The sequence below is a fragment of the Bos taurus genome, chromosome 22 (genome assembly GCF_002263795.3).
Source record: "Bos taurus isolate L1 Dominette 01449 registration number 42190680 breed Hereford chromosome 22, ARS-UCD2.0, whole genome shotgun sequence".
Taxonomy (NCBI): Eukaryota; Metazoa; Chordata; class Mammalia; order Artiodactyla; family Bovidae; genus Bos; species Bos taurus.
In genome coordinates, this window is record NC_037349.1 from 11505701 (window position 1) to 11527063 (window position 21363).

General features: G+C 43.5%; 1 protein-coding gene across 5 annotated transcripts in view; it reads left to right on the forward strand.

Annotated features, from left to right (window-relative positions):
* The window catches only part of DLEC1 (DLEC1 cilia and flagella associated protein), a 90566-nt gene that overhangs the window by 13999 nt on the left and 55204 nt on the right, over positions 1 to 21363 (forward strand). For all 5 annotated transcript variants that reach the window (XM_005222552.5, XM_059879906.1, XM_005222554.5 and 2 more), the window contains exons 3-6: positions 1898 to 2008; positions 3786 to 3979; positions 4190 to 4410; positions 6113 to 6191. In XM_005222552.5, the coding sequence (XP_005222609.2) occupies positions 1898 to 2008; positions 3786 to 3979; positions 4190 to 4410; positions 6113 to 6191 (605 nt within the window). The remainder of the gene's footprint in view (positions 1 to 1897; positions 2009 to 3785; positions 3980 to 4189; positions 4411 to 6112; positions 6192 to 21363) is intronic.

Below are 21363 nucleotides of genomic sequence, written 5' to 3' on the forward strand. Positions count from 1 at the left end.
CTGTCGTCCCCTTCTCCTCCCACCTTCAGTCTTTCCCAGCATCAGGGTCTTTTCAAATGAGTCAGTTCTTCGCATCAGGTGGCCAAAGTATTGGAGTTTCAGCTTCAGCATCAGTCCCTCTAATGAATATTCAGGACGGATTTCCTTTAGGATTGACTGGTTGGATCTCCTTGTAGTCCAAGAGACTCAAGAGTCTTCTCCAACACCACAGTTCACAAGCATCAGTTTCTGTGCTCAGCTTTCTTTATGTTCCAACTCTCACATCCATACATGACTACTGGAAAAACCAAAGCTTTGACTAGATGGACCTTTGTTGCCAAAGTAATGTCCCTGCTTTTTAATATGCTGTCTAGGTTGGTCATGACTTTTCTTCCAAGGAGCAAGCGTCTTTTAATTTCATGGCTGCAGTCACCATCTGCAGTGACTTTGGGAACCCAAGAAAATACAGTCTGTCACTGTTTCCACTGTTCCCCCATCTGTTTGCTGGGGGGTTTTGGCTGTGCTGAGTCTTTATTGGTGCACTCGGACTTTCTCTAGTTGGAGTGAGCAGCGACTGCTCTCTAGTTGCAGCGCGTGGGCTTCTCAGTGTCGTGCGTTCTGTTGCACAGCACAAGCTCTAGCATGCAGGCTTCAGTGGTTGTGGCTCGTGGGCTCTATAGTGCAGGCTAAGTAGTTTTGGTGCACTGGCTTAGTTGCCTAATCGTCTGTGGAATCTTGCCAGACCAGGGATTGAACTCATGTCCCGTGCATCGGCAGGCAGAGTCTTAACCACTGGACCACCAGGGAAGTCCTGTGTACATGGTTTTAAAAAATCAAATAGTTTAGAAAAACTTCTAATAAAATAGAAAAAATCCTCGCCTACATATGTCATTACACATTTGTCCAAATCCATAGACTGTGGAATACCAAGAGTGAATCCTAATAGAAACTTCAGGGTTTGTGTGATAGTGGTGTGTCAGTGTCGGGATCTTCAGTTGTAAGAAATGTTGATAAAGGGGGAGGCTGTGCATGTGTGGGGGCAGAGAGTACATGGGAAGCCTCTGTACCTTCTTCTCAATTTTGCTACAAATCTAACACTGCTCAAAAAGTCTGTTGGAAAAAATCCTCTACCTCACCTTTCCCAACTTCAGTCCACCTGCCAGACATGGCCATTTTTATCTCTAATTCTTCTCAAAGCCTCTCAATAACATACCTTTTCTACTGTTTCCGTGCTCATCAACCCAAGATGTTATTTATCACCTTCCCCTTCTATTAAATGAGATCTCCTCTCCTGAGTCTGCTGGTCGGTTGGTGGTTGGCTGATCTAGCTGGGCTTAATTGGCTAGACCAACATCCAGCTGTGTGTCCAGCTGACCATGGTTCCCTCTGCATGTTGGGTTCAAGTCTGCTCCACGTGGATTCCTGCTGGGGTCTAGGGTGAAGAGCCAGGAGCTCTTCTCATGACGATGGCAAAGACACAAGAGGGAATGCTCAGCTGCACAAGCACCTTTCAAAATCTTGCCATCATCCTGACATCATAGGGCCAACATCAAGGGTGAAGAGGTGGGCTCTGTCTCTAGTGATAGGAACTGCACACTCACATGGCAGGGGGTGTGGATACAGAGAAGAGTGAAAAATTGGGGCCACTCATCAATCTATTTCTCCTAACTCTTTTTTATTGATCTCTCTGCGAGTAACCAGATTTTGGCTTAAATAATACCACAACACAGCCTTGCCTAATGGTTAGCCTCTTGTAAGTGACCAACTAAAATACTCACTGATAAGTTTCTTAAATCTCAAAATCACCACTGAGGAATTCTGTTAGGTGGTTTAGGCTGGGAGGATGAAGAAAGCTTGAGTGTAGTTTCTTTGACATCAATCTGCTTCAAAACACCTTTTCTCATTCCCTTCTGTGTAGTGAAGACCATCTTCAGATGGTGTGTGGACAACGAGTTGCTGCGGAAGCATCATTTGATCTGCCCGAATGATTACTACAGCGATACGGTGCCATTTTGCTCTGCACCTAAAGGTAAGGCATCTGTACTGCCTTCAAGCCTCTGACACCATTCCAGGGAAGTTCTTTAGTAGCAGGACCACAGCAGCCACCTTTGTGCCATTTCTTTGTTCATAGATCTTTTGATCGTGGCTATTGGGAGGGCCAGCTCTGAGCATGCCACTTCCTCACTAGCTTACTAACTCCTACGAGATAAAAGTCTCAGCTTCTCAAAGTGATGATATCCTAGTCAGTTGCCCAACAACAAGATGCGAAATTATTTTAAAATGTAGTTGAATGAATCACAAGAGGGTGGATCTGCAGACATAGACGAGCAAGGGAGCAAGTGTCTCATGGGCTCAGAACCCAGACCTAAGGGTTCTGCATACCCCTTACAGGCCAGGAGCCACTTTGAGTGTGGAGAGAAGCTTGGGAGCAGCGAAGGCTATGTGTGTGTGACTGTGATACTGGGCCAGTTTCCTGCGCTGTGGGAGGCAAGATCCTTTGAGAATGAGTGGGTGGGAAGCTGTCTTGTGGGTTTAAGCAGGAAGGTAGTTTTGGAAGTGTATCCGTGTAGATCCTGTGACCAGACATCTGGATGGCAGCCTGCCGGTGCCAGGCTCCAAAGATAAGCTCGTCAGCAGCCCCAGTCAATGGAACTCTGATGATCTCCTGGGGGTTTGGAGCTGAAGAAAGCATTTGGGGTAGGAGGATGGGGGTCCAGAGAATTGAGGATGTAGATGAAGAGAGAGTTTAAGTGGCAGCCTGGGCCATGCTGACAGGTGAGGCAGAAAGTGGAAGCAGAACCAAGTGCCTGAGATACTCAGCCACTTATTCCAACCAACTTTCAAATACTATCTTAGGCAGGTAAATAAGGATGGAGTTGACATGTACTGAGGATTTTTTTTTCCCCTGTGGGATCTAGTTCTATTTCTTTTTCAAATCAGTTTTATTGGAGTATAGTTGATTGACAGTGTTGGGTTATTTTTAGGCATATGGTAAGGTGAGTCAGCAGAGAAGGCAATGGCACCCCACTCCAGTACTCTTGCCTGGAAAATCCCATGGATGGAGGAGCCTGGTAGTCTGCAGTCCATGGGGTCGCTGAGAGTCAGGCATGACTGAGCGACTTCACTTTCACTTTTCACTTTCATGCATTGGAGAAGGAAATGGCAACCCACTCCAGTGTTCTTGCCTGGAGAATCCCAGGGACGGGGGAGCCTGGTGGGCTGCCTTCTATGGGGTCGCAGAGAGTCGGACATGACTGAAGCGACTTAGCAGCAGCAGCAGCAAGGTGAGTCAGTATACAATACATATAGTCCACTCTTTTTTAGATTCTGTTCCCATATAGGTCACTGCAGAGTACTGAGTAGGTGTTACTGAGCATTCACCTGGCACTGTGCTCGGAGATGTGATGGTACCAGTTTCACTGCTGGCAACGTTGAATATCCTCATTTAACCTTTTGGAGATGATTTTACAGTCTACAAAGCTAATACAGACTTTGATTTCTCATGTGAGCCTTTTAAAAAGCATGTTCACGTATGCGGTATGTGTGACAGTGGTCCTCTCCTGTTCCCGGCCATGTTTGACAAGTGAACAGATAATACAACATGAGCACTAGAGTCTCAAGATGCAGAGTAAGTTCCAGGAGTACCTGAGATGCTGAAGGGCAATTATTTAATACATCTGGTGTAGGAAATATAAACATTTAGAAAAAAGAAGCTAGCGCTGCCTTTGGTAATTTCATTTAGTCATCTTGGATGGGTCACCTCTTCCCCTGGGTCTGGTAACTTCATGTTTTTCCTGGTGCCACAGGTGTCTCTGTCCCTGGATATTCAAAACCGACGTTTAGTTCTGAGAAACGTTCCATCCCAAAGAAGGAGCTGACCAAGAAGCCCGCGTGCAGGAAGATGTCCTCTCAGTCTGCAGAGGAGACAGACTATACTATGGACAGCCTCACATGGGACTCGTCTTTTAAGGCCAAGCTCAGATCCAGAGCAGCCATCAGGGTGAGTTTGAAGCCAGTTTGTGGTGATGGGGGAGGGGGGGCAGGGTCATGATGAAGGGGAAGGGGTTCCAGGTGACAAACATCGTCATAATGAAGCCACAGCAAAACAGGAGGGTGTCCTTGGCCATCTGGGGTCGCGGGATCAGCAAGATGTCAACACACACGCCCCCTCAGCCTCTCATTGACTCTATCCTTTTCTCGCATTTCAAAGAAAACAGGTTTACCGAAAAATAAAAACTGGATGAACCATTTACGGGTGCCCCAGAGGCAGTTGGAGCGGCTTCAGCTTGCCAGGATGGAGAGTCGGAACCGCTTCCTGAGAAACCCTCGCTTTTTCCCTCCTAACACTCCGTTGGGGGGCAAGTCTCTTCTCTTTCCTCCCAAGAAGCCAGCACGGGTAGGAGCCTTCCAGGACGGAGAGCTGGAGGAGAGGTGCGTCTTCTCCTGACTTGTATTCTCAGAGACTCGGACCCTGCAGAGGAAAGCACAGAAAGCAGGTCGTGGGTCTGCTTTGGCTTCTGGAGGGTCCCCGAGGTTTGGGGCCCAGGGCTCAGGATCTGAGTCGAGCAGGGCTTCGGGGCTGCCCGCAGGTGTGGCCTTGGGACATCCCCAGAGTCCTGGCTTTGTGCTTTTCTGACGTTTTCTTGAGGAATAGGGGTTAGTGTTGGCCCTTGGCTTATATCTGAACAGCCTGGGTCAAATGGGAGGCATCTCTATAGCCATGTGCTCCTACCGTTACGTTCATGTGTCTTAGATAATAAAAATGTTCAAAATCTGCTTAATGACAAGTAACTACTACAGATGGTGATTTTTCTTTAAAAGAGTGTGTGCACTCAGTCACTCAGTCGTGTCCGACTCTTTGGAACCCCGTGGACTATAGCCCACCAGGTTCCTCTGCCCATGGAATTTTCCAGGCAAGTATACTAGAGTGGGTTGCCATTTCCTACTCCAGGGGATCTTCCTGTCCCAGAGGATCGAACCTGCATCTCCTTACCCACTGAGCCACCTGGGCAGCCATTTGGCTGTATTTCAGTAAGTGTCCATACAAAGGGAATGATTTGCTTCACGGGTTCATAATTTTAATGGACTTAAAATGATTAGTGTGGGACTTCCCTAATGGTCATGTGAATAAGACTCTGTGCCCCCCAATTCAGGGACTCAGTTTCAATCCCTTGTCCAGGACCTAAATCCCACATGCCACAAGTAAAGATCCTGCCTGCCACAACAAAGACCTGGTACAGCCAAATAAATTGAAAAAAAAAAAAAAACAAAACTATTAATGTTTAGAAGGCAATGGCACCCCACTCCAGTACTCTTGGCTGGAGAATCCCATGGAGGGAGGAGCCTGGTAGGCTGCAGTCCATTGGGTCGCTAAGAGTCGGACATGACTGAGCGACTTCACTTTCACTTTTCACTTTCCTGCATTGGAGAAGGAAATGGCGACCCACTCCAGTGTTCTTGCCTGGAGAATCTCAGGGATGGTGGAGCCTGATGGGCTGCCATCTATGGGGTCACACAGAGTTGGACACGACTGAAGCGACTTAGCAGCAGCAGCATTAGAGAAATAATATGTTTTTATTAAAAAAAAAAAAAAAAACAGAAAATATTTGCTTAGACTTCACTGGTGGTCCAGTAAGACTCTGTGCTCCTAATTCAGGGGGGCTGTATTTGATCCCTATTTGAGGAACTGAGATCCCAGAGGCTAATTGGTGCAGCCAAAAAGAAAAGAGAAAAACCAAAAATGAAAAGATTTGCTGAGAAAAAAATAGCACCTATATAAAACATGCAATTAACATATTGGTGTTCGGGATTTTGTATGTAGCAGAGCAGCTCCTCGCTGCGATCTATTGAAAGTCAGCCCTCAACACAAGGGTTTGTAAAAGTAAAATAAATTAAAAAAAACATATTGGTGTTTAAGCTTACAGAGTTTTCCTTATGCTATGTGTAGCTATATATATCTTCACAAAGATTCAGTCTTGCTGTAAAATTGTTTTGTGACCTGCTTTGCCAACAATAAAACCCAAAGGATGATGAGTCGCCAATCTCTTTAATGGCTTGAATGTATTTATTTTCCATGAATCACTTTCAGGGATGAAACTAACAGCCTCTCTCGCCCTCCCTTCCCCTCCCACAGTTGTGCTGATACTCCGGTGTTTCTAGCTAAGCCCTCCATCGGATTTTTCACAGATTATGAAATTGGACCAGTTTATGAGGTAGGAATCTGGTTTCTTTACATACCCCACTCTGCTTCCTTATTTTTAAAAAGTCTTTGCTTGGAAATTTAAAAACATGCGCACACACACACACAGGCCATACACAAAACTAGGGAAGAGACTGTCGCGTTCCCCTGTGAGCCCATCACCCAGCTTCGGTAGTCACCTGCATCCAGCAAATCTGGTTTCATCTGTTGCCCCCACGGTGTGTCACGTGTGTGTATCTGTGTGCACATGTGTACACGGGAGTATTCTAAGGGAAAGCTGAGCCAGCGTGTCATTCTTCAGTTACTACTTTAGTGAGTATCTCCTAACAGGTAAGGACTTTCAAAGAATAACCATCATCACACCCAGCAATATTAACAGTGATTCCTTAATATCAGCTAATATCCACTCATGTCTGATTTTTATCCATTTATTTTTTAAAAGTCAGTTTAATAATTGGTTTCTTTAAATCAGAATTGAAACATTGCATTTGGTTAGAGTATCTCTTATTTCTCCCACATTTTTTAAAAATAATTCCTCCATCCTTTAATTTTTAAAATGCTGTTTGTTTGTAGAAGAAACTGTAAATTCGGCTCGTTGCTTTATTTATTTATTTTTGGCTGTGCTGGTCTTCGTTGCTGCACAGACTTGTCTAACTGGAGAGTGGAGGCAACGCTCTCGTCGTGGTGCCTGGCTTCCCGTTGTGATGGCGTCTCTGGTGGAGCAGACTCTAGGGCGCCAGGGCTTCAGTAGTTGCAGCGGGCGGGCTCGGTAGTCGGTAGTCGTGGCTCTCAAGCTGTGGAGCACAGGCCCCATAGCTGTGGCGCGCAGGCTTAGTTGCTCCATGGCATGTGGGAGCTTCCTCAATCAGGGATTGAACCCGTGTCTCCCGCGTTGGCAGGTGGATTCTTTCCCACTGAGCCACCAGGGAAGCCCCGGCTGTACTTTTTGTTTTTAATGTAATTTTTATTTTATATTAGAGTACAGTGGTTTTCCAATGTTGTGTTCATTTCAGGTGTATAGCAAAGTGATTCAGCTATACGTATACATGTATCCTTTTTCAAATTCTTTTCCTATTTAGGTTATTATAGAATATTGAGTAGAGTCCACTGTGCTATACAGTAGGTCCATATTGATTATCTTTTTTATATAAATGTGTATATGTTATTGCCAAATCCCTAATTTATCCCTCCCCCACCTTTTTCTTTTGATAACTGTAAGTTTGTTTTTGAAGTCTGAGTCTTTCTGTTTTGCAAATAAGTTCATCTCTATAATCGTTTAGAAATCCTCCTATAAATGATACGCTATTTGTCATATTTGTCTGACTTCACTTAAGATAATAATCTCTAGGTCCGTCCATGTTGCTGAAGTGGCATTATTTCATTCTTTTTTTCTGGTTGAGTCATATTCCATTCTATTAATGTATAGGTATCATATCTTCTTTATCTATTCATCTATGATGGACATTTAGGTTGCTTTCATATCTTGGCTATTGTAAGTTAATGCTGCAGTAAACACTGGGGTGCATGTATCTTTTTGAATTACATTTTTTCTAGATACATGCCCTGCAGGGGGATTGCTGGATCATATGGTAGTTCTATATTTAGTTTTATGGAACCTCAATACTCTTCTCCATAATGGTGTTCCCAGGTTACATTCCCACCAATGGTGTAGGAGGGCTCTGTTTTCTCTGCACTCTCTCAAGCATTTATTGTTTGTAGAGGTTTTCTGTTTTCTTTATTTATGGCTGCTCTAGGTCTTATTTGTTGTGTGCAGGCTTTCTCTAGTTGCGGCCAGTGGGGGCTGCTCTTTCTTTGCCATGTGTGGGTTTCCCATTGAGGTGGCTTCTCTCTTGTTGAGAAGCATGGGCTTTAGGGCATGGAAGCTTCCGTAGTTGCAGCTTGTGGGCTCAATAGTTTGGGGCTCCAGCTCCAGAGTACAGGCTCAGTAGCTGTGGCACACAGGCTTAGATTCTCTGTGGCATGTGGGATCTTCCAGAACCAGAGATTGAACCAGTGTCCCCTGCATTGGCAGGCATATTCTTAACCATTGGACCACCAGGGACGTCCCATTTGTAAAGTTTTTATTTATTTATGGCTGTGCTGGGTCTTCATTCCTATGGGGGGGTGGTTTCTCTAGTTTGTGCAAGTGTGGACTGTTCTCTAGTTGCAGTATGCAAGCTTCTCATTGCAACAGCTTCTCACTGTGGAGCATGGACTGTAGGTGTGTGGGCTTCAGTAGGTGCTGCACACGGGCTTGGCACTTATGGTGCAGGGGTTTAGTTGCTTCGTGGCATGTGGGATCTTCCCCGGCCAGGGATCAAACCTGTATCCCCTGCATTGGCAGGCCGACTCTTAACCGCTGGACCACCAGGGCAGTCCTTGTAGAGTTTTCGATGAAGGCCATTCTGACTGGTGAGGTGATACCTTCTGGTAATTTTGTTTTGCATTTCCCTAATTAGTGATGTTGAATATCGTTTCATGTGCTTTTTGGCCATCTGTGTGTCTTCTTTGGGAAAATGTCTATTTAGATCATCCACCCATTTTTTCATTTGGTTGTTTCTTTGACATTGAGCTGAATGAGCTATTTGTATATTTTGGGGATTAACCTCTTGTCCGTTGCTTCATTAGCAAATATTTTCTCCCATTTTGTAGGGTGTCTTTTTCTTATGGTTTCCTTTGCTCTGCAAAAGCTTTTAAATTTAATTAGATCCCATTTGTTTATTTTTGTTTTTACTTTCATTACTCTAGGAGGTGGATTGAAAAAGATATTGCTGCAATTTATGTCAAAGAGTGTTCTGCCTATGTTTTCCTCTAAGAGATTTATAGTATCTAACCTCAAATTTAGATCTGTAATCCATTTTGAGTTTATTTTTGTGTATGGTGTTAGAGATTGTTCTAATTTCATTCTTTTACATGTAGGTGTTCAGTTTTCCCAGCATCACTTATTGAAGAGACTGTTTTCTCTCCATTGTATATTGTATTTTTAAAAAATTTATTTGACTGCACTGGGTCTTAGTTGTGGTGTGAGGGCTCTAGTTCCCTGACTAGGGGTTGAACCCAGCCCCCCTGCCTTGGGATCATAGAGTCTTAACCACTGGACCACTGGGGAAGTCCCTCTGTTGTGTATTCTTGCCTCCTTTGTCATAGAGTAATTGACCATAGGTGCATGAGCTTATTTCTGGGCTTTGTATCCCGTTCAAATGATTATTTTGTGGTATCTTTGTCTGGTTTTGGTACCAGAGTGATGGTGGCCTCATAGAATGAGTTTAGGCGTTTGTTCCTCTGCAACTTTTTGAAAGAGTTTCGGAAGGACAGGTGTTGACTCTTCTCTAAATGTTTGATAGAATTTGCCTGTGAAGTCATCTAGTCCTGGACTTCCGTTTGTTGGCAGTTTTAAAATCACAGTTTCAATTTCAGTACATATGATTTGTCTGTCCATATTTTCTATTTCTCCCTGGTTCGGTCTTGGAAGGTTATATACTTCTAAGAATTTGTCCATTTCTTCTAGGTTGCCCAGTTTCTTGGCTTAGAGTTGCTTGTGGCAGTTGCTATGTTTCTCTGCCATCTCATTTTGTCTAACTTTCTGTGTTTCCGGTCTCTGTTGCTCAAGCTGCAGGGTTCCAGCTCTTCTTACCTCTGGTGTCTGTCCCCTGGCATGTGAGGTTGGTCCACAGGCTTGGGCAGGCCTCCTGGGGGGAGGGACTGGTGCCTGCCCTCCGGTGGGCACAGCTGGGTCCCATCCCTCTGACGGCAGGCCTGTGTCAGGAGCTGTGTTTAAGGCAGCCGTGGGGTCCGGACGTCTTCCGGCAGCCTGTCTTCTGGTGGGCGGGGCTGTGTTTCCATCCTGCTGTTGTTGAGGAGTCCCAGCACTGGGGTCTACAGCCTGTTGAGTGGTGTCAGGCTCAGTGCCAAAGTGCCACCTTCCAGGAGAGATCTCACCAACGGGTGTTCCCTGGGGTGTCCTCCGCCACTGTCCTTGCCCCTATAGTGAGCCACCGCTGACCCCCACCTCCCCGGGGGACCCTCCGAGACACACAGGTAGGTCTGGCCCAGGCTCCTAGGAGCTGTTGCCTTGTTCTGAGTTCCAGTGCATGTGTCACATCGTTTTGTGCCCTCCAGCAGTCCTGTGTGGCTTCTGCTCTCGAGCCCTGCTGGCCTTCAAAGCCAGGTGCTCTGGGAGCTATTCCTCTAGATGTCAGACCCCTAAGCTGGGGAGTCTGATGAGGGGCGGGCGTCAGAACTCTCACTCAGTTGCAATGGAATGATTTTCCAGTTTGTGGTCACCCACTCAGCGGGTATAGGATTTGATTATTATGGTGGAAGTGCCCCTCCTCCCGTCTTGTCGTGGCTTCCTCTTCGTCTTTGGGTGGTAGAACATCTTTTTTGTAGGTTCAGATCTTTTTTGTCGATGGTTGTTCAGTGGTTAGTTGTGATTCTGGTGTTTTTGTAAGACGAGTTGACCTCAAGTCCTTCTTTGCTTTCTGTCTCAGTTTGACTCCTGCTGATTGCTTTATTGTGGTGATGTTCAACATATTCTTTTATCCTCCATATTTTCTGTAAACATGTTAGATGCTTGATTAAATTCATGTTCAAGATTTTTTTTTCATTTTTTGGCAAGAATACTTCTTTGGTGGGAGTGTATATTTATTACTGTATCCCATCAGGAAGAGTGTGATATATGGTTTCCTCGTTATCAGTGATGAATGGCTTCAGGTGTTATGAGCTTAATTTGCCCTTTATAAAGGTCTTACCAACCTCTCATTTAATGCTTTAGTAGCATTAGATGGCTATTACCTAGATCAGTTTTTTAAAAAATTAAGGGTTATAAAATGGTGACTTCAAATTCTACTATTCTTTCTACTTTTATTATCTGTGATTTTCTGTTTTTTAAAGAAACCTACCCTCAAACTTCCATTTATTTCCCCTCTTCCTTTTACTCTCCTTACTCCTAGAGATAACTGTTTCTATTAGTTTGGGTTCTTCCATTGTTTCTTTTTGAAACCATAGGCAAATATGTAGGTATGTTTGAACGCTGTCTCCTACTTACTGTCCTCAGTTCAGTTCAGTCACTCAGTCATGTCTGACTCTTTTTGCGACCCCGTGGACTGCAGCACACCAGGCCTTCCTGTCCATCACCAACTCCCAGAGTTTGAGTTCATGTCCATCGAGTCGGTGATGCCATCCAACCATCTCATCCTCTGTCGTCCCCTTCTCCTCCTGCCCTCAATCTTTCCCAGAATCAGGGTCTTTTCAAACAAGTCAGCTCTTCGCATCAGGTGGCCAAAGTATTGGAGTTTCAGCTTCAGCATCAGTCCTTACTCTCCTCTGCACCTTGCTTTTTTCACTTAACAGTATATCCAGGGAGCTTCAAGAGCTGTGTGTAGAGACTTTCCTCGTTCCTTTTCCCAGCTTCGCTCTTGATGCTTGCCTTCCTCCATCCTGGAGAATCAGGTCAAGACCAAGCTTGGGAGTCACCAGTTCTGTTCATTAGGTATAAATGTAGCTATGTTTAATGGTGACAATCCCTTCACACACATATGCATTGTACTTTGCAGTTTAAAGAGCACTTACAAATCCATAATTCTTTAGGAGCTCTTATCCACTCTCATCCAGTGTGCAAAAGCACACTGATATGTCAGTCGTTTAGGCTAAATGTTAAAGAAAGCATTTGTCTACTTGAACATAACAGTTACTCTCTTTTGGACTTGTGTGTTTGGGACTTCTGTGTTTGGTCATCACATTCCAAAGATGGTGAGGTTGGCAGACTCAGAGAAAGAGAGCTAAAATTATTTCACTCTGGGCATGGAATGGGCAAAGGGAGAGCTGCTGGGAGACAGACAAAAGACATTTCTGTAGGACCTGCAGGTGCCCGCTGTGGAGCCTGGAAATGAAGCGAGCACCGGCTGTGTAGGACCGTCTTCCCCTCCTGTCTTTATTCTTTCATAGCACACTTTTATTTATCTTCTCCACCAGGTTGAAACCCACATGGGCAGGGGTTAATTCTAGGTTTGTTTAAACCATTTTGGTATTAGTACTCACAGATGGTAGATCTGTTGACTGAATTACCTGACTACTGGTCTACCACTTAGCCTTGCTTACTCCTAGTACAGAGTAAATCAAGAACAAATGAAAGGAGCCCCATTTTTCTGTATAAAAATATAATGTGTGTATATGTGTGTGTGTACCTCCCAAGGGCTTTGTTTGTGGGTCGCCCACCCAGCAGGTATGGGACTTAATTTTATCATGATTGCATTCCTCCTCCCGTCTCATTGCGGCTTTTCCTTGTCTTTTGATACCTTTTTTGGTAGGTTCTAGCTTTTTCTGCCAATAATTGTTGAGCAGTTAGTTATGATTTGGGTGTTTTTGTGAGAGGGGCTGAGCTTGCATCCTTCTCTTCCCTTTCATCTGCCATCTTCCCCAGGGGTTTGGACAAGGTGGTGAGTGACAGCTTACAAGTGGTTTTAAAGATATCTGTTCCTTCAAAAGGTTGCTAAATATGCAGACTGTTTAAATATATAGGCAAGTATATGTAAAAGAAGGTTAAAATTAAAGTACAGTGTGATGATTATGAGTAGCATCTTTGAATCCATATGGTTGGAAGAAACCACTCATTGCACAGAGAATCATACATAAGTAGCACATTTCAGGGAAGGACATACAGTATCATTTTTTCATAAACTTTTGTTGACAGTCATGAAACCTTTTATTTATTTTGTAATTTGGGGGATTTTTAGAATTGAATCTAGTTGACTTACAGTGTTGCGTTGATGTCTGCTGTATAGCAAGGTGGTTCAGTTAAACATATGTACACGTTCTTCTTTTTAAATACTCTTTAGCATTAAGGTTTATCATAGGATCGTTCCCTGTGCTCTACAGTAGGACCTGTTGTCTGTATGTAATAGCTTACATCTACTAACCCCAATCTCCAACTCCATCCTCCCCCAACCCCCTTGGCAACCACGAGTCTGTTATTTATGTTCATGACTCTGTTTCATAGACAGGTTCATTTCTGGTATATTTTAGATTTCACGTGTAAGTTACATCATATGGTATTTGTCTTTCTCTTTCTGACTTACTTCACTTAGTATGATAATCCCTAGTTGCATCCACGCTGCTGCAGATGGCGTTATTTTGTTCCTTTTTAATTGCTGAGTGGTACTTCATTGTATATAAGCACCACAGCTTCTTTACTGATTCCGTTGTCGATGGACATTTGGGTCGTTTCCCTGTGTTGGCTGTTGTGAATAGCGCTGCTGTGAACACAGGGGTGTATTCATCTTTTTGGATTAGAGTTTTATTTGGCTATGTGCCCAGGAGTTGGGTTGCTGGTAATTCTGTTTTTAGTTTTCTGAGGAACATTCCATACTGTTTTCCACAGTGGCTGTACCAACTTACATTCCCGCCCACCAACGACGTAGGAGAGTTCCCTTTTCTGCCAATGGCAGAGAGTTGTCCACGTCCTCTCCAGCATTTGTTATTTGTAGAGTTTTTAATGATAGCCATTCGGACTGCTGTGAGGTGGTACCTCATTGTAGTTTTGATTTGCATTTTTCTGATAATTAGTGATGTTGAGCCTATTGACCATTTGCATTTCTTCCTTGGAGAGATGTCTGTTTAGGTCTTCTACTCATTTTCGATTGGGTTCCTTGTTTTTTTATTGTTGAGTTGTTTGAGCTCTTTGTATATTTTGGAAATTAAGTCCTTAATGGTCCTATGGTTTGCAAATATTTTCTCCCATTCTGTGGGTTGTCTATTAAAAAAAATTTTTTTTAAGTTTTCCTTTGCTGTGCAAAAGCTTGCAAGTTTGATTAGGTCCCACTTGTTTATGTTTGGTCTTATTTAGGTTGCCTTGGAAGACTTACCTTAGAAAACGGTGATATGGTTTATGTCAGAGAATGTTTTGCCTATAAGCCTATCTAGGAGTTTTATGTTTGTTAATGCTTGTTTTATGTATTTGGGTACTCCTGTATTAAGTGCATTTATGTTGATGAGTATAAAATCCTCCTCCTGTCTTTTTTCATCATATGGTATCTTTCTTTATGGCTTTGTTTTAAAGTCTGTTTTGTCTGAAATACCTTTTCTGTCCCTTACTTTCAATCTATGTGTTTCCTTTGCTCTAAAGTGGGTCTCCTACAGGCAGCATATTGTAGGCTCTTGTCTTTTTGTTTTTTTTAAATCCACTCTGCCACTCCATGTCTTTTGACTGGAGCATTTAGTCCATTGACGTTTAAGGTAATAACTGATAGATATGTATATTGCCATTTTAAACCTTATTTTCCAGTTGATTTTATGTTTCTTCTTTGTCCCTTTCTTTTTCTCTTGTAGTTTGATTTTCTTTTGGATTATACTTATGTTCTTTTCTTTTTATTTTTGTTAACCTATTTTATGTTTCTGATTTGTGATTACCTGTCTTTCAAGTCTGTTAAGCCCATTCTATATCTCCTTACCTTAGACTGGGAGTCATGCAAGCTCAAACACATCCTAGGAAAGGGAAAAAAATCTACATTTTCTTACTGCCCCCCCCACATTTTATGATTCTGATGTCCTCTTTTACATCTTCATGTTCATCCTTTTGCTTGCTGTTCATTGTGGTTTCATCACTTTCACCAAAATATTTTTATTTTTTAAAAAAATCTGTGTTTTGGGCTTCCAGGTGGTGCTGGTGGTAAAGAACCCGCCTGCCAATGCAGGAGACAGACATAACGGACACAGATTTGATCCCTGGGTCTGAAGTTCCCCTGGAGCAGGGCATGACAACCCACTCCAATCCTTGCCTGGAGGATCCCATGGACAGAGGAGCCTGGAGGGCTAGAGTCCATGGGTCACAAACAGCTGGACTCAGCTGAAGTGATTTAGCGTGCATGTACTGGTTTATTTAGGTGATTTGCTTTCCAGATGTGACTTTCTCTTTCCTATAGATTCTTTCTTCTTTTTTTTTAAGGAAGACCTTTCAATATTTCCTTTAGGATAGGTTTGGTACTGCTGTATTCTTTTAATTTTTGCTTGTCTGAGAAATTCTCTCTCCCCTCCTATTCTAAATGATAATCTTGCTGGGTAGAGTATCCTAGGTTGCAGATTTTTCCCTTTCAGGACTTTGAATATATCTTGCCATTCCCTTCTGTCCTGCAGCTTTTCTGTAGAGGAATGAGCTGATAGCCTAACAGGGGTTCCCTTGTAATTAGCTCTTTGCTTTTCTCTTGCTACCTTTATAACCCTCCTTATCTTTTACTTTTGCCATTTTTAGTATATGTCTTGGTGTAGGTCTGTTTGGGTTTACCTTGTTTGGGACTCTTTTTTTTTTTTTTCCTTGTTTGGGACTCTGTGCTTCCTGTACCTGGGTATCTGTTTCCTTCTTTAGATTTGGGAAGTTTTCAGCCCTAGTTCCTTCAAATACTTTTTCGATCCCCTTTTCTCTTTCTTGCTCTTCTGAAACCCCAATTATGCATAGATTGGCACGCTTTCAGTTCAGTTCAGTTCAATTGCTCAGTCATGTCCAACTCTTTGTGACCCCATGAACCACATCATGCCAGGCCTCCCTGTCCATTACCAACTCCGGGAGTTTACCCAAACTCGTATCCATAGAGTCAGTGATGCATCTAACTATCTCATCTCTGTCATCCCCTGCTTCTCCTGCCCTCAATCTTTCCCAACATCAGGGTCTTTTCAAATGAGTCAGCTCTTTGCCTCAGGTGGCCAAAATATTGGAGTTTCAGCTTCAACATCAGTCCTTCCAATGATCATCCAGTACTGATTTTCTTTAGGATGGACTGGTTGGATCTCCTTGCAGTCCAAGGGACTTGCAAGAGTCTTCTCCAACTCTACAGTTCAAAAGCATCAATTCTTCTGCACTCAGCTTTCTTTATGGTCCAGCGCTCACATCCATACATGACTACTGGAAAAACCATAGCTTTGACTAGGTGGACATTTGATGGCAACGTAAAGTCTCTGCTTTTTAATATGCTGTCTAGGTTGGTCTTAACTTTTCTTCCAAGGAGCAAGCGTCTTTTAATTTCATGGCTGCAGTCACCATCTGCAGTGATTTTGGAGTCCAAAAAATTAAAGTCAGCCTCTGTTTCCCCATCTATTTGCCGTGAAGTGATGGGACCGGATGCCATGATCTTAGTTTTCTGAATGTTGAGCTTTAAGCCAACTTTTTCACTCTCCACTTTCACTTTCATCAAGAGACTCTTTAGTTCTTCACTTTCTGCCTAAGGGTGGTGTCATCTGCATATCTGAGGTTATTGATATTTCTCCTGGCAATCTTGATTCCAGCTTGTGCTTCTTCCAGCCCAGCGTTTCTCATGATGTACTCTGCATGTAAGTTAAATAAGCAGGGTGACAATATACAGCCTTGACGTACTGCTTTTCCTATTTGGAACCAGTCTGTTGTTCCATGTCCAGTTCTAACTGTTGCTTCCTGACCTGCATACTGGTTTCTCAAGAGGCAGGTCTGGTATTCCCATCTCTTTCAGAATTTTCCACAGTTTATTGCGATCCACACAGTCAAAGGCTTTGGCATAGTCAATAAAACAGAAATAGATGGCATGCTTTAGATTATCATATAGAGCTTCTGTTTTCATTTTTTTTCATTTGGCTTTCTGTCTGCTGTCCTGATTGGGTGATTTCCCTTATTTTAGCCTCAAGATCACTTATTCCTTCTTCTGCATTATTTGTTCTGCTGTTCATTGCCGTTAGTTCAGTTTTAGTCTCGGAAATGAGTTTTATAATTTTTCTTGGTTCCTCTTTATAGTTTCTAGTTCCTCTTCACAATATACTCTGCATTTCTGTTGATACCCTGTCTTAATTTGTTCAGTATTTTCATTATTTCCTTTTTGAAATTGGTGTCTGTTGGACTGAAGAGGTCTGTTTCATTGTTTATTCTTTCAGGGGAATTCTCTTGGTCTTATAACTGGGAGTGGTTCCCCTGCTTCTTCATTTTACTTATATTTCTCTTGCTCTCTGAGTTTATGAAAAGCAGTTATTTACTGTGGTCTGGGAGGGCCATTTGTCTGTGGGAGCAGTCCTGTGTGGCTTGTGTGGGTTTAGTATTTTTTTGGTGCAAGGACTGTTTTCAGTATGGATGCCTGTCACCTCTTCTCAGCCTGTGTTGGCCATCATGATGCCGCAGCTGGTGCCTGGGCCTGGAGCTCTCAGAGGCAGTGGCTCCCCACATGTGCCCCCAGAACACACAGTGGGAGTGGACTCACAAACACTCCTGGAGTTTGCAAGGGCTGTGGCGGCAGTTAGTGGCTGCTCCCAGAGTCTGGGACTGATGGAGTGGGCAGCTCAAGACCACTCCTGAAGCCCAGGGGCAGCAGCGGGGAGGGGGAGGCTCAGGACCGCACTCCTATTCTGCTGCCTGAGAACTCCTGCAGGGGAAAAGGCTGCAGCGATGGGTTCCGCCCCTCCCCTCACAGTGGTGCCCGGCTTCTGATGCTGCCCAGGCTTCCTTCTCTGAGGTGCAGTTGCATCGGATGCCAGCCTCTTCAGCCTGTTTCCACAGAGCCCACCCCTAGCCGCGTCTCTGGGTCTGATCTCTGAAACCCAAGCTTCCCCACCCAGCCCCCACCCGTCCCAAGTAGACGTGCATCTAAGACTGGGGAGTGTGGGCAGAGGCACTGACTGTCTGTGCAGGTCTCTCTCCATTCTAGCTGCTGCAAGCAAGTTGTGTTCTCATCCAAGGCCCTAAAGCGCCCCCTCTGTCCAGACTGATCTCCCCGCCAGCGGGCGGACTTCCCAGCAGGCAGGAAGCTTTCCTCTTTCACAGCTCCCTCCCATGGCCACAGGTTCCATTCTGATTCCTTTCTCTCTCTCTCTCTCTTTTTTTTTTTCTTGCTTTTTCTTTTGTCATACCCAGTTCCATGGAGATTTTCTTGCCCTTTCAGAGGTCTGAGGTCTTCTGCCAGTGTTCCGTAGATATTCTGTGAGAATCCTTGCACATGTAGATGTATTTTGATGTACCTGAAAGGAGGTGAGCTTCATATCCTTCTACTCTGCTATCTTGATCCTGGACCTAATGAAACCTTTTAAATTAAAATATAAACGTGAATGAGAATTAGGTTTGTCACTGTGGCAAAAAGAAGTTACAAATAAGGAAAGGAGGAATGCTAGAATGAACTCTATGCTGCTAAATTGTATTTGGAAGTATAAATATGAATTTGTGATTTAAAAATATGGGTGTGTATGTGTGGGGAGGGTAACACACACATAATTGGATAAATACAAGAGTAAATAGAGATGTATGTGAATGTGTTGGTTAGTACACATGATATATTTCCTTGCTGTATCCATTGAGGGATAGAAATAATGACACCCTAGTAACATTTAGCATGCCTGCTGTATCCAGATCTTGGTTTCTAAGTACTGTTCTCCCAAAACAAAAGAACACCGGGCTCCTTGGGAAACCGATTCCAGGGTTGAGGTAGAGGAAATAGGAGATGAATGCAGAGCATCTTTTGGTGCCAGAAAGTAAGGAAATCTTAGAGGGAGAGAAAAAGTAGGGGAGAGGGCATGTAAAGGGCACAGAGCTCCCACTGGCCCAAAGAGAAACAACTCAAGCAACTAAACACATAATAATGGTATTAGATTATAACTCGAAGAATTAAATAAATATCCATGAATCCATACTGATATAAGTAAATATCGGAATAAAAAAATGGAAGAAAAGGGGCAACTTTTTGTTCTGAAAGGATTATAATTAATGTAGAAAGAATGATAATTTAAAAATTACCAGTAATTATCACACTATAAAATCTGTAGGCAAGACATACTAATAAATGCTAAAATTACTAGGTAGAAGTGTGAGCTGAAACAGATAATTCCATAGTCTCTGCCCAAATATTTAGTAGTTACAAAGGAAAAATAATAACTGTACAGTAGAGAACCCTGGAAGACACCACTCTAAGCAAATGGTTATGGTTAATATCACCACTAATGGAACACACCAATAGCATATAACCTTGATATGATGGACCGGGAAGGACGCATCAGCTCTGTGATATTCCTGTAAGTAAAGCATAATCTCAGTCCGGTCAGGAGTAATCATCAGAGAACTCAAACTGAAGGACATTCTAGAAAAACATTCTACAAAATAACTGACCTGTGCTCTTTAAAAGGTTGAAGGTCATGGAAGGTTATGGATAACAAGGAAATATTGAGAAACTGTCACAGGTTGGAGATGACTAACAAGATATGACAGTCTGATGCAACTCGAATTCCTGGGTTAGATCCAGGAACAGAGAAAGGATCTTGGTGGACAGACTGGAGAAATCCACATAAATTGTGTGGTTTCATTAATATATTGTACCAAGCTTAATTTCTGAATAGTCTTGGTCATTGTTCTGTTATCTAAGATGGCCATGTAAGAGGAAGCTGGGTGAAGAGTGTATGGGAGCTCTCTGGATTGTTTTTGCAACTCTTATAAGTCTAATGTCCCAAAATAAAGCATTAACAACTATGTGTGTTCTGGGGTGATGCTGTTAAAGTGCTGCACTCAGTGTGCCAGCAAATTTGAAAACTCAGCAGTGGCCACAGGACTGGAAAAGGTCAGTTTTCATTCCAATCCCAAAGAAAGGCAATGCCAAAGAATGTTAAGACTACCACACAATTGCACTCATCTCACACACTAGCAAAGTAATGCTCAAAATTCTCCAAGCCAGGCTTCAACAGGACATGAACCATTAACTTTCAGATGTTCAAGCTGAATTGAGACAAGCCAGAGGAACCAGAGATCAAATTGCCAACATTCGTTGGATCATAGAAAAAGCAAGAGAGTTCCAGAAAAACATCTGCTTTATTGACTACGCCAAAGCCTTTGACTGTGTGGATCACAACAAACTGTGGAAAATTCTGAAAGAGATGGGAATACTAGACCACCTGACCTGCCTCCTAAGAAATCTGTATGCAGGTCAAAAAGCAACAGCTAGAACTGGACATGGAACAACAGATTGGTTCCAAATTGGGAAAGGAGTACATCAAGGCTGTATATTGTCACCCTACTTATTTAACTTATATGCAGAGTACATCATGAGAAACGCTGGGCTGAATGGAGCACAAGCTGGAATCAAGATTGCCAGGAGAAATATCAATAACCTCAGATATGCAGATGATACCACCCTAATGGCAGAAAGCGAAGAACTAAAAAGCCTCTTGATGAAAGTGAAAGAAGAGAGTGAAAAAGTTGGCTTATTACTCAACATTCAAAAAACTAATAAGATTGTGGCCTCTGGTCCCATCACCTCATGGCAAATAGATGGGGAAACAATGGAAACAGTGACAGACTTTATTTTCTTGGGCTCTAAAATCACTGCAGATGGTGACTGCAGCCATGAAATTAAAAGACGCTTGCTCCTTGGAAGAAAAGTTAAGACCAACCTGCTGCTACTGCTGCTAAGTCGCTTCAGTTGTGTCCAACTCTGTGCAACCCCAGAGACGGCAACCCACCAGGCTCCCCGTCCCTGGGATTCTCCAGGCAAGAACACTGGAGTGGGTTGCCATTTCCTTCTCCAATGCATGAAAGTGAAAAGTGAAAGTGAAGTCGCTCAGTCGTATCCAACTCTTAGCGACCCCACGGACTGCAGCCCACCAAGCTCCTCCATCCATGGGATTTTCCAGGCAAGAGTACTGGAGTGGGGTGCCATCACCTTCTCCGAAGACCAACCTAGACAGCATATTAAAAAGCAGAGACATTACGTTGCCATCAAAGTTCCGTCTAGTCAAAGCTATGGTTTTTCCAGTAGTCATGTTTGGATTTGAGAGCGAGACCATAAAGAAAGCTGAGCACAGAAGAATTGATGCTTTTGAACTGTGGTGTTGGAGAAGACTCTTGAGAGTCCCTTGGAAAGCAAGGAGGTCAAATCAGTCCATTTTAAAGGAAATCAGTCCTGAATATTCATTGGAAGGACTGATGCAGAAGCCAAAACTCCAATACTTTGGATGTAAAGTATTGGATGTGAAGATGTGAAGAACTGACTCATTGGAAAAGACCCTGATGCTGGGAAAGATTGAGGGCAGGAGGAGAAGGGGATGACAGAGGATGAGACGTTTGGATGGCATCACCGACTTTATGGACATGAGTTTGAGCAAGCTCTGGGGGTTGATGATGGATAGGGAAGCCTGGCGTGCTGAAGTCCACGAAGTCTCAAAAAGTTGGACATGACTGAGCAACTGAACTGAACTGTGTTCTG